The following is a 12442-nucleotide window of genomic DNA, read 5'->3' as shown; positions in this document are numbered from 1 at the left end:
GTGGCTCCATATGAATTTCATCAACATTTGTTCTATTTCTTTGAAGAATGTCGTTGAAATTTTTATTGAAATGGCATTGAATATGTAAATTGCTTTTGGTAGGATAGCCATTTTGAAGTAATTCTGTTTTTAAGTAAACAAAACAAAACAGACATTTACTTTCTCAGTCCTGGAGATTGCAAGTGTAACATCAAGGTGGCAGCAAGACTGGCCTCTCTGAGGCCTCCTTCCTTGGTTTGTAGATGGCCGTCTCCTCCCTGCGTCCTCAGGTGGTCATCTCTCTGTGTGTCTATTTTAATTTTTGGAGGAACTATAGTGCAATTTTCCATAGCACCTACACCATTCTACATTCCCACCAGTGGTGTACAGTTGAAGCATTTTTGACCACCACCCATTACAAAATATATCTTTCATATCTAACCTACAGCGTGTACACATACACACAAATGAACACCTGTAGCTTTAAGACAAATTTAAGCTTTAAATTTGTTTTCGTAAAACAAATTTCACTTATTACATGAGGTGTACTCTCATATTGTTTATTCTACATACTATTCTGTAGAATATAAAAAATGCTGCTCACGGCCCACTAGATGGTTTTCCTGATCGCTAGTGGGTCACAAACTATAGTTTGAAGACACCAGCACAGAGAGCACCATGGAGAGTGTGTACTTTTGTAGGAACTTAGGGAATTATCTGCTCATTCTCCTCCCCTAGACAGGCAGAGAGGCTGCTTTCCCCTCTTTTTGTAAAGATTTTGAGAAAAAGAAGCCCCGGACCAGGGTGGGGGAGAAGGAAGTCAGAGCATTACAGCAAATGATGTGGGAACCCAACATTCCACTTCAAAATTCTATGCCAAGAGCCCTCTGCCCACTTCGATTCCCAGTGTCCCACATGGACCATCTGTGCTGAGCTTTCTCTGCCCACCCCAGCATGGCCTTGGCCAGGTGATCCCTACTGTACCCCCAGTGAGGGTGGACCTGACCACGCCCCCTGTCACTTAGGGACAGCGCTTCTCCCAGGAGGAGTGCATACCCCTGGTCTCACTCGCAGTCTGGCACCTGACTTTCCCCCTGAAACTCTGCTTGGCAAAGACCTGACTGTGTTGGGTTCTCTTTCTTCCCTGCATGGACAGCCCATAGGCTCCTAATGGACCATGCACTGCATGCACAGGGATTTTGAGACACCAATGGGTCAGGAGTGGAGGACACAGCAGAGCCGAGCCCCTGAAGGCTGGGCCTCCCCTTTTGGAAGGACGCTTCCCACATTACTTATTTTTAGCAAATGGCCGAACACACACTTCAGTTTCACACAATAAAGATGGTGAGGCAGGATGTAAAGGAGAGAGGTACTAAAAAAAGGAGTGGATTTGAAACCTAGCACAGACCCTTTTTAAGTATGTGGTTTTAGAAAATCATGTCATCTTGCTGTGCCTCAGTCTCCTTGCATGAAAACTGACAATAGCGTTGGCCCTTGGACAATGAGCCCCATTCATTCATGGGGTTGGGGTACCAAACTCTACACAGTCAAAAATCCAGCTATAACTTTTGGCTCCCTCAAAACTACAATCATTCCTTGGTATCCACCAAGGGCACCATCAGCTCAGGGGCTGGTTTCAAGACCTGCTTCACATACCCAACTTCCTTATAGTCAGCTCTTCACCATCCACGCTTGGTTAAATCTGTAAATGCAAAACCTGAGGCTAGGGAGGGCCAACTGTATTTATTGAAAAAAATCTGTGTATCAGTCGGCCCTTGTGTTCCAACCTGTGTTGTTCAAGGGTCATCTGTAATCATAGTATGGACCGTACTTTTTCTTTTTCTCACTCTAACTTCTTTTTATGATGGTAAAATTCACGTAAGAAAATTTATCATTTTAATCATTTTAAAGTATACAATTTTATGGCATTTAATACATTCACAAGCTATCTATAATTTTGTGGCATTTAATACATCCCACCTATCTACTTCTAGAATATTTTCAGTACTCCAAAAGGAAACCCTATACCCATGGAGCAGTCACCCCTCATTTCCACCACTCCCATGCCCTAATTTGCTTTCTGTCTCCCCATTTTTCATGTAAGTGAAAATGGGTTTTTCATATAAATGAAATCATACAATATATAATCTTTGGCGACTTATTTTTACTTAGTATAATGTGTTCAAGGTTCGTCCATGTTGCATGTGTCAGAACTTCACTCCTTTTTTATGGCTGAATAATATTCCAGCCTATGGCCACACCACATTCTGTGTGTCCTTTCATCAGATGATAGCTATTTGGGTTGTTTCCACCTCTTGGCCATTTTGAATAGAGCTGCTGTGAACATTTGTTCATGTTCAAGTTTTTGTCTAACATTTGTTTTTAGTTCTTTGGGGTACATATGGAGTAGAATTGTTGGAGCACATGAAAATTCTACTTTCTGACGAACTGCCTCTGCTTCCTTTTGGGATAGGTGCCTGAAGCACTCAGCTTACCTGGCGCAGACTAGTGAAAAAGAGAATCATCATCAGGGCCTCCCTGGTGGCGCAGGGGTTAAAGTCTTAGCGCTATCAAGCTATTGCCAGCCACTGGGCATGAGTTCGATCCCCGGCCAGGGAGCTACCCACATGGTGCAGTGGACCCCCCCTGTCTCGCCCGCTGCTCCCCTCAGCAGTGGATTTCAGTCAGTCTGCCTATTCTTCTCCCCACTCTGTCTTTGGTGAATTCTCCCACCCCTGCACCTCTGTCCTGCACTCCAGCTCTTGTATGCATAAATAAGTAAAAATAAATCTTTTTTTAAAAAGGAAAGAAAATGTCGTCATCATCATCATCAGTGGTGTGTACAGTGCTAGCTGTCCCCCCAGGCAATTACTCGAAGGAACACAGTTCTCCCCCATTACCCTGTGAGGTTGATATTATTCCATTTCACAGAGGGCGGCTGAGAACTGAGCAGTTTGAAGTGATTTGTTCAGGGTGTGTAATCACAGTTCTGACCCAGGCAGGGTTCAGAGGGAAGGTCACAGGGAGACCGGCTGCAGCTCAGTGGGAAGATTTCCTCCATGGGACGACTTTGGGATGCCCCAAGTCAGCGATGAGCACTTCATTCCTGGAAGTGTGTAGGTGGGGGCTAGTTGCCTAACAAGCCCGAAGGAAGTGCTGGGCAGTGTGATCCCTGAGGTCATCCCTGAGGTCCTGTTAGGACGCGCAGGAATCAAGGTGGCTGCTGGGTGCCAGGACCTCAGTGTCAAAGGAGGTGAAGTCATGGAGGGTGTGGGCAGGACTCCTGGTTGCCAGTGGGCTCTGGGCTTGGAGTGGGCAGCCTGCACCTGTGGCTGGGTGAGGTCCTGCGGTTGGGCTGATGCCAACCCTGGGCATGCTGACCAGTCATTTCTGACTCTTGTTTCTTGACTTTGCAGCCCGAGAAGGTGCAGGGGGTACAGGTGCAGCCCTCAGAACTGGCTGAGGCCCAACCTGTGGCTGTGGTACAGTCAGTGCCCGGGGCATACCCTGTCCCGCTGTATGCCTACTCCATCAAAGATCCCTCCTCTAGAGAGGTAAGGTTCTCCCTAGCCCCTGCCTCCCTTTTTTGAGTGCCCAGGTTCCACCAGGCAGTAAGAGGTAGAGCTGGGGTAAGAATCCAGGCCTCAATCATTACTTGCTCATCGTTCTTCCTGTCTGGTGGCTGCCCTGTCAGGAAGCTCCCCTCCACGGCAGTGAGGCCAGCCAGCAGAGATCAGCAGGTAGGCTCAGTGTGCATGTGACCTGGGTGGGCTCTCTGAGTAGAGAAAGGCCTGTTTGACATGACAGAGAGCAGAGAACCCATAGGAGCCAAGGGGAGGCTGAAGGCCCCACCACCTAAGCCCGGTCTCTGCCCACCACCCCGGTGCCCTTGGAGGCTTCTGACCTAGACCCGTGACTCTCCACTGCACAGGAGGTCTCTACACCACAGAAGAGGAAGTCCTGCCAGACTGAGTGCCCCAGCAAGTTCGTCAAGATGGAGTCTGAGGAAGAGAGAGAGGCAAGGATGGCCTGGAGTTCCCCCGAGCAGCCCAGGCCAAGCACCTCCAAGGCAATCTCACCACCCCACCTGGAAGGGCCTCCCCGACCCAATAACCCTGTCGTGGGAAGTGAGGTCCTCCTGCCCAACAGCAACCACGTGACCAGCGAAGCTGGGGAGACAGGTAGGGAGGTGGGTGGGCAGTAGGGGCCGAGACCTGTACACTGTCCTCCAGGGGCACTTGTCAGAGCTCCTCTATTGGGAATAAAATTCTGAATTCTGGGCCAACAGCTCAATTAAGTATTCACAGACCAGGCATGGAAAGCCACTTTTTTTAATTTTTAAATTTTCCTCCATCAGTGTTCATTTTTGTACAGTATTTGATTTTTCCCCTCAGGTATAGTCCCTGTAGTTCTTCCACCACCACAGTCCCTTGTGCTCTTCCCTCCCGTGTTTTGACCCCTCCCTCTCCCCTGCTGTGGGCCTCAGATCTATGGTCAGCTTGCAAGTTTTGTCTTTTTTCTTGACTTTTTTTTTTCAGTTTCTCATATTCCTCCTATAAGTGAAACCATCTGATATTCACCTTTTTCCTTCTGCCTTATTTGCTTAGCATAATCCCTTTCAGCTTCATCCATGTTGCAGCAAATAGCATGAGTTTGTCTTTTTTATCGCTCAGTAATATTCCACAACTTTTTGATCCATTCATCTGTGTTGTGGCATTTGGTTTGTTTTAATTCCTTGGCTGTTGTAAATAGTGCTGCAGTAAACATAGGAGTGCAGTTTCTTTAAAGCCACTTGAATAACCTCTCCACACAGACACATGCTGGCACGCACCGCAGGTCCCCCTTGGTGGGCTCACATCATCCAGTCCACTGGCCTGCAAAGATTTTCCTGCAGAGCCTGGGGCCCCACGCAGCAGGCACACCTGTCAGGGCCTTACACTATCTCCCTGCCCCATTTCAGAGGAGCGCATCGTGGTGATCAGCAGCTCAGAAGACTCAGATGCTGAAAACTCGGTGAGTGGCCCGGAAGTTCGACCCAGGACTCCTGCGTCCCCCAGGTCAGGTCCCAGGGGGCACAGCCACAGTAGGGGACTCTCAGATTTGCCTAGCTCCTGGGGAGTCAATGAGTCCTGATCTGTCCTGAGGACAGTGCCAGTGCCAGCTGTGGATCACCCCAGCCCTCCTTCCATACCAGGCAGGAGCCTTGAGCAGTCAGTTCTGAAATGCTGAGAGTGCTTCCTTCCAGACCCCCGTCTCTTCTCTGGACTAACCAACACCTCTGTCACTACCTTGTGCTCTTTCTATGCTCTAATCCTCAACAAGGCGGGTGTTAATCACAGCCAGGGAGAGCCAGGGCAGCGAGGTGAGGGCATGGCGCCCTCCGCAGGGCCCCTATAGCAAGTTTGACTTCGTGTGAGAAAGCGCTTCTTTAAAGCTGTCCAACAGCAGAACAGGTGGCTGAGGGGTTGTGGCCCTTCTGTCCCTGGAGGTTTGTTAATGGAGGCTGGGCTGTCACCTGGCCAGGGAAAGAGGGGATCTGAATAGAGTGGAAGGTTGGACTGGGTGGCTCCTGAGGTCCCTTCCAGCCCTCAGTCTGAGGTTCTGTGTTGGAAAGCCTGTGAAGCCCATGGAGACCACCGAGCCGAGCACCGGGCCATGCTCCTCGCCTGCCCACCCCCTGCTGAGAGCATCAGAAGCAGCCCTCCCCTGCGGAGACCCTCATCTGCCCCAGAGAAAACCGCAGTGGCTGTGCCTCCAGGCTGGGCCACCCCACCAATCTGCGCCAGTCATCAAGCAACTCATGCAGCATGAGATCAACTCCCTGTTGTGCACACCACAGAGAACAGCTCACTCTCGCCGAGTCTTCCGCTTGCCCCTCACAGCGTGCCGCTTGTGGGCATGCCCCAGCCCTGCGGTTGAGGCCACCTCCCAGGTCATCACCCCCCGGCATCCCAGCCCTGCCAGTCCCTGGGAATGCACTGTTCGCCACCGCCGCAGCAGGACCAGGAGCCAACCCCGTTGCCGCCGGGGCTCCTCCCACGTAAGGCAGTGGCTCAACAAGTTTTTTTCCCTTCCTCTGGCCTCTGTGACATCCCAGCTTAATGCCTCTATCAGTGGGGGGACGAGAGGAGGCAGAGCACTCCGGATGCTTGGCACAGGACTCTCCCCTGGGGATTCTAACAGAGCCCCCATAGAGCATCCTCAAATTCAGGTCCCATCGGAGGGCCCTCCAAATGCTGCCCCACCTTCCCACTCTCCAGAAAGGCCCCCCACCAGCCCAGAACCCTCTTGGACCTCTGACAGCCCCTAGTGCCTCTCTCCTCAACTGCTGGCCCCTTCCTTGTAACCTTGTGGCCAGACACACAGCCCTGGCCCCTGAGCTTCCTCCATTCTGCTGCCCAGCCCTGTCCACAGACCTGAAGGCCCAGCACACAGTAGGTGTTCAGTACACCTCGGTCGAGGAATGAGCGGAGGGTGAATGGCTTCCTGGACCTCCAGGTAGGGAGGCAGACTTAGGGCCTCTTTAGCGGAGAGGTCTTGATTGAGATTCAGGCCCTTTCATGTCCCTGGGCCTCTTCCCTCACCCTCGGCTCCTCCCACCGCCCCACCCCCACCAGCCTTTCCATGAGGCCTCTGCCAGGATCTAAACCCATGTTGGCAGGGACTGTGTCTACCCCAGAACTTTGCAGACATGGCTGCTCAATAAATATCTGTTGAATGACCACCCTTGCAAACCTTCTTCCACGACCCTCAAGTTCCCCGCTGCGCTGAGCTTTTCGCTGCAGGTGGCTTTTGTCCTCTCCCTGCTCAGAAACTCAGTTCTCCTGGGGGACTGCCGTGTTCTCTTTCCACCACACCCTGTGAGCATCAGAGACAGTGGGAAGGCCCAGGGCTTCTGTGTCTTCTGGACTGTTCCAGCCCCACCATCTGTGCTGGCTAGCTCTCCACTCCCCTAGTTCTGGTGCCTCCTCCTCACCTCCCTTCTGGGAGGCAGCTGCGCCTTCCACTCCAGGAAGGCTGCGTAGCCCTCAGACAGCAGGGGAGCTGTCAGGACATCTGACAACAGACCTACCTGCACAGGGGACATCCTTTCCCCTGTCCCTTCTGTTAGGGTGGAGGGCACAGCACCCCCTCTTCTAGCCTGGTCTCAGCACCCCTGCCTCCTTGGGAGCCTCACTCTGTCCCCCCACCGTCATCTGCGCCTTCAAAAACCTCCACTTCCTTCTGAGGCAATTCAGTTCCCTGAAGAAAGTCTTCCCCAGCCTGGAATCCTGCAGCCCACGGTCCTCTTCAGTGACGGTGCTCCTGCACTCCCTGGTCTCCGCCCTGCCTGGGCACTGCAGCCTTCCTCACCCCACTTCCGGGCCCAGCCCCCAGGCCCACGAGCCCATGTCCCTGCTGCCAAGGCGGGGCAGTCACCTTCAGGCCTTGCTCTTGGTCAAGCCACCTCCCTGCTCCCTCGAGGGCCAGCTTCCCTTCTGCTCTTCCCCCTCCTCTCAAGTCTCAGTTCTTTTCAGTGCTACCGCACTTCTGGGCCTGGTTCTGGTTCTGGGCCTTTTTCTCTTCCCACGTCCTCCCACCCCGATCTCGGTCACACTGTGGCCTCAGGGACGGGCTGCGTCCCATGAGGTCAGCGCTTGCTCCCACCAGATAGGCCAGCATCGCCTGGGCCCCGCTCCGTGGGCGCCGCTCGGAGGGAGACCCTGCATCGTGTCTCACAATCCACCGTCTGCCAGTTGCCATCCGAGACCCCAGTGCTGCCCGGACACGGCCGCGCTGACAGTCAATTGTTGTGTCTTGTTCTAAATTTCTCTGAAATCTGGGCACCTTTTCCATCTCAGAATCTCGCAAAAATTAAGAGAACAGCCAACTCTAGGTGAGAGGAACCGTGGGAGGGGAAGAGAGGAAAGGATTAGCGCTGCCTGTAGAGGATTAGCCTGCCTGTAGTCCTGGCAGACTCTTGAGAGCCAAGGTGGGGGCCTGTAGTCCCTGCAGACTCCTGAGAGCCAAGTGGGGGCCGTAGTCCCTGCAGACTTCCTGAGAGCTAAAGCGGGGTTGGGGGGCGGAGGGCCGGAACTCTCATATTCGGGAGTTGGGGACCAAGGTGTCTGCCTACAGCTCAGCTGCGAGCATGGAGTCACCAGTGATGGTGGGAAAGCACGTCCGGGTTATCAAGAATGAAGTAATTAGGAGCAGCTGCTCGCCCGGTAGATCGGGGCTGAAGCGCGGAGAGGGCCGCCAGCCACGGCTTCTGTGCGGGCGTCTGCAGACAGCGTGTGTTTTAAATGAACCAGTTTGCAGGCGTCTCAGACGTTTGAGGGTGGGGGACAGGAATGCGAGAGAAAACAAATAAGGTCCTCCTTGTGTATTTCTGACCCACCTTTCGTGCCTGCTTCCAGACCCCAGGCACCCCTGGAGCGCCACAGCAGGTGCCCACGTCCCCACAGCCGTCTCCACGACCTTTATCTGACTTCCAATGTGTAAAAATTACAGAATTCTGGCCTGCTGAGATGCACACTCACCGTGCATGCCAGGGAGTGTAGGCCCCTGCTCGGCCTCTCCAGTGTCAGCTGCCTAATCCACCCTCCTCCTGGCGGTGGCAGGGCTGGGGCTGGCCTGACTGGCTGACTCCATGGAGCCACCAAGCAGGAGTGCTCTGTGGGGGACCCTGCTGGAAGACACAGGGGGGCTGCATTCCTTGGCAGAGACCTGAGCTGAGGACTCTCTTAAAAATGGGGGTGAGTCAGCAGGGCCTCTCCCAAGCAGAAGAAGACAAATGTTCTCACTCAGTCTCGAGTCAGGAGACAGCTCCAGTGCCCCTGCCAAATGGAAGTTGGGGGCAACCCCTGCGGGAAGTGGCAACAGAACGGGGGCCTGTGAGTAGCCACAGCTGGGGCAGGGCCTGAGGCAGTGGCCACAGAGAGCTCAGGGGTCCTCAGGTGAGCTAGTGGAACAGTGTAGTTCATCTGTGCGCATGAGATGCCTTCTAGACGATGCGAGGGCTGGTGTTTTGTGTCTGCCCCAAATAGCAATGGCATGTCTTGCCAAAGTGATCTCTGTTGGTGTTTGAGCTGAGGTGCTGAGGAAGCTCCCTGGGAGCTGGGGGCTTGGGCTAAGCATTCATGGCAGATTTCGAGGGACAGCTTCGGGTGAGTGGGTGCTTGGTACTGATGTCAGAGTCTGGCTCCTGTTTGATTGATAATGAAACATGGGATGAATCTGCAATTAGGACAGTTGTTAACCCTGGCTGCACACTGGAATCACTTGGGGGTGGAGGGGGAAGGTTAACAGTGACAGATTCTTGCATCCCATCCTGAGATTCTGATTCAATCAGTCTTGACTGTAACCTGGGCATCAGGGTCATTTTTAAATTCTATTGAAAGCTACCAATGCATAACCAAGGTAGAGAACCAGTGGTGTGAAGGATTTAGTGAGCACCTGTAGCAGAGATGCTGCTCCTGCGTGTCTGCCGTGAGCCGGGCGACGCGTGCATGCTGGGAGAGGACACGGTGGGGAAGGGAGCGCTGGATCTTCCCAGGTGAATCGCCTAGATTTTGGGAGGGTGATAAAAATGTCCACCAGCGGCTTCCCGTGAGCACCCTCGGTACTGCCAGTAGACCTGCTGTTTTGAGGTGGGATGTGGTTGACCTGTAACGGAGACAACTGAAGTTAGAGCTCGTGAGCCAGAGTGAATGTGTACCCCAAAGAAATCCTGGATCCCTGAGAAACAGCCCCTTAGCCCACTGTAATAAAGATTGCATCTTTCAAAGACTATTCGAGGTGATTTGACTCCTAACTCTCAGCAGCTCTTCTTACATTCCTGCAGCTCTCATTCTCTCGCACTAGGCCCCTAAAGCATTTCCCTGCTTTTCCCTTTCCAATCCCCACAGCCCACACATGGCCCCTGGCCCCTGCTTGCTTTACTTCGCACTCCCTCTCACCACCCAATTCCTTTTCCTGGAAGCAAACTCAGCCTTTTCTAGTCCTTGGGTTCTGATCTCTGCCACTGTCCCTCCCTGTGCTCCCCGCTTAGACATACACACACACACACACACACACACACACACACACACTCTTGAGGAGCAGGATGTGGGGGTGGAACCTGAGGGGGTCTTTAAGTGCTGCCTGTCTACAGTGCTAGCACTTCCAGTTGGCCTTCAAGGCAGGGAGGGCGAGTTGGGTTTCCAGCTGGTTTCTAGTGGGGGTGCAGTGGGAAGCTCCAGTGAGAGAGCCCTGTGGAGAGCTGCACAGCATGGAAGGTCCCCAGGGCAAGAAGGATCTTGGAAGAAGAGGAGTCGGGACTGGAAGATCCAGCCTTCCCTCCAGTGGCTAGTTCTGCAGAGAGTGTCCTTTTACTGAGGGGGCCAGTAGGATCTTCAAGGGACGTGTCTGTGACTGTAAAAGAGAAAATGACTCCAGGACAATGGGTGATGGCCAGGATAAATGACTCCAGTAGAAAGATGGGGAGCTTGCCCAAAGATGCAGCTGTCCTGCTCTCCAGGGAGCTCAACTCTCGGAAGGTCTGATCCAAAGAGACGACTATGACTTGAAGGCTGCAGAAATTGCTAGAAGGAAGGAAACAGGTGGAAGCACAGGGCCACAGCATAGGCTTTTGCAGTTATCTTTGGAGCAAAGGGAGGGAAGAACAGAAAAGACCCAGGTGCCATGTCAGCGGGTAGCAGGGAGGGCCCAGCCAAGGAGAGGGCGCTTGAGTGGTTGGCAAGAGAGAGCTGAGGCCCCGGGAGGACATAACAAGGGGAGTCCAGCTCTTTCCACCAGCTTCCTTGCTGGTGGAGGACACCACTGCCTTGTGAACAGAATGGGCACTGGGAGACTGGAGGTGGGGAACAACTGGGTTCTCCCACAGGGAGGCAGTTAGGCCTGCAGTCCACCAGACAGCCACTGCCAGGAAGATGCCACAGAAGGCTCCTTGCAGAGAGGCCAGGAAGCTGTGGCAGTGAGACAGACACTCAGTGCCAGAGGTGCAGGGTCAGCCCTTGATGCCTGTTGGAACCAATGAGATGGGTAGCAAGGCTTTTGACAGTCTCTTATAAGGTCCTTATGTCTAAAGTCCTAGAACTCACAGCGTCTGTAAGCAAAACCAGCTCCAACTGGATTCCCAGTGTATTAGCCACTGAAGAAAGGTGACGAGGAGCCTGCGGTAGGGCTATGAAATACAGAGTAAAAATCAGCCAGACCTAGGAAAGTCCAGTACATTTTAATTGTGGTTAGTAATGACTTCACTTTGGGCTGAAATTTTGGATAAACAAATGTTTTGCCTGGAGAATAGGAGGGGCTAGAAGTTATCCCCAGACCAGAGAGATTAGCCAGAGGCCAGGCTTTCTGGAGGCCTCCGGTTGCCCCAGGTGGGGCCACCTATCACCCAGCCAGAGGAGACAGTCCATGAAGAGAAAAGAATGCAGTTGCTTTGCTCTGGTCTCTAGCTAATGTCTGCAGGTGGCATTCCAGGAGGTTCTGAGTAGGCCACCAAACACTGAATGTATAGGTTTGGCTGCTGTGCATATGAGCAATTAACACCATATCATCAGAGACTGACCTCCCTCTGAAGCCCAAGCTCCTCAGGCAACTCTCAGCTATGAATCCCTTCCCCACCTCTAGCTCGAGGCCTTTGTGTTCTGGCCTTGACCCTGGGGGGAGTCTCTGTGTACAGACTGGAGCAGCCTCTGAACTTGGAACAGCAAATTTCTGAGTGTTTTTCCCCACTGCTCCCCCTACCAGGCTGTGTCCACCTAGATGTGGCTTTCTTGAGGTGGGCAGGACAATAGGGACCTCACTTGGCTTTAGCAACTAGAAAAGCCCTGCTCCCGGTCCCTTCTAGAGAACCATCTGGGCTGCTGGATGTGGCTCCCCCTCCTGTCCCAGATTCATATTTCTTCTGAGTCTTTTCAAAGAAGAGCTACCTGAGCTACCTGCTACCTGAGTAGCAGACACCTCCAGCCCTGCCCACCATGACCTGATTCTTGCCTGAGCCTCTGTCAGTACCGCTCGCCCATGCCCACACTTGCTCATGGGTTCTTGCATTTGCACATACACTGGTGTCAACACGGCTTCGCAGATTCTCACACACACACACACACATACACACACACACAGAGTTGACATTGGTTTTCATTTTCACACTTGCATTTTCATTCACATTTGCCCACATGCTCTCATCCTCGCACCTGTTCCTGCGTGTGCATTGGTTCACACGCGACCCTCATGCGTGCACATGCATGCTCACATCTGTCCCAGCTCACACATCTCTTGCACACACGTTCTCTTTCCCAGTGATGTGCTCACTCTCAAGTGCATGCAGGGGCCCCAGCTGTGACTTGCTTGCATCCCTGCTCCCACATTCGGGCACACATGCCCACAATACCTGCTCTCCGGCATCTGCGCACATGGCCAGTGTGCTCCCTCTGGCACTCTGACTGCTGACCTGTCTGTTTTTCTGTGTTGC

At 52.9% G+C, this 12442-nt stretch overlaps 1 protein-coding gene across 3 annotated transcripts in view; it reads left to right on the top strand.

Annotated features, from left to right (window-relative positions):
• Window positions 1-12442, top strand: part of PML (PML nuclear body scaffold) — a 58111-nt gene that overhangs the window by 40103 nt on the left and 5566 nt on the right. For 2 of the 3 annotated variants that reach the window (XM_037502132.2, XM_037502135.1), the window contains exons 5-7: window positions 3396-3533; window positions 3911-4160; window positions 4940-4992. In XM_037502132.2, the coding sequence (XP_037358029.1) occupies window positions 3396-3533; window positions 3911-4160; window positions 4940-4992 (441 nt within the window). Of the gene's footprint in view, window positions 1-3395; window positions 3534-3910; window positions 4161-4939; window positions 4993-5593; window positions 12439-12442 lie in introns of those variants that run through there. The other variant, XM_037502134.2, reaches the window with a different exon arrangement.

Source organism: Talpa occidentalis, unplaced genomic scaffold (genome assembly GCF_014898055.3).
Source record: "Talpa occidentalis isolate TD23 unplaced genomic scaffold, MPIMG_talOcc4v2.1 talOcc4.11, whole genome shotgun sequence".
In the NCBI taxonomy this organism is placed as follows: Eukaryota; Metazoa; Chordata; class Mammalia; order Eulipotyphla; family Talpidae; genus Talpa; species Talpa occidentalis.
This window is presented reverse-complemented; position numbering and strand designations above follow the sequence as displayed.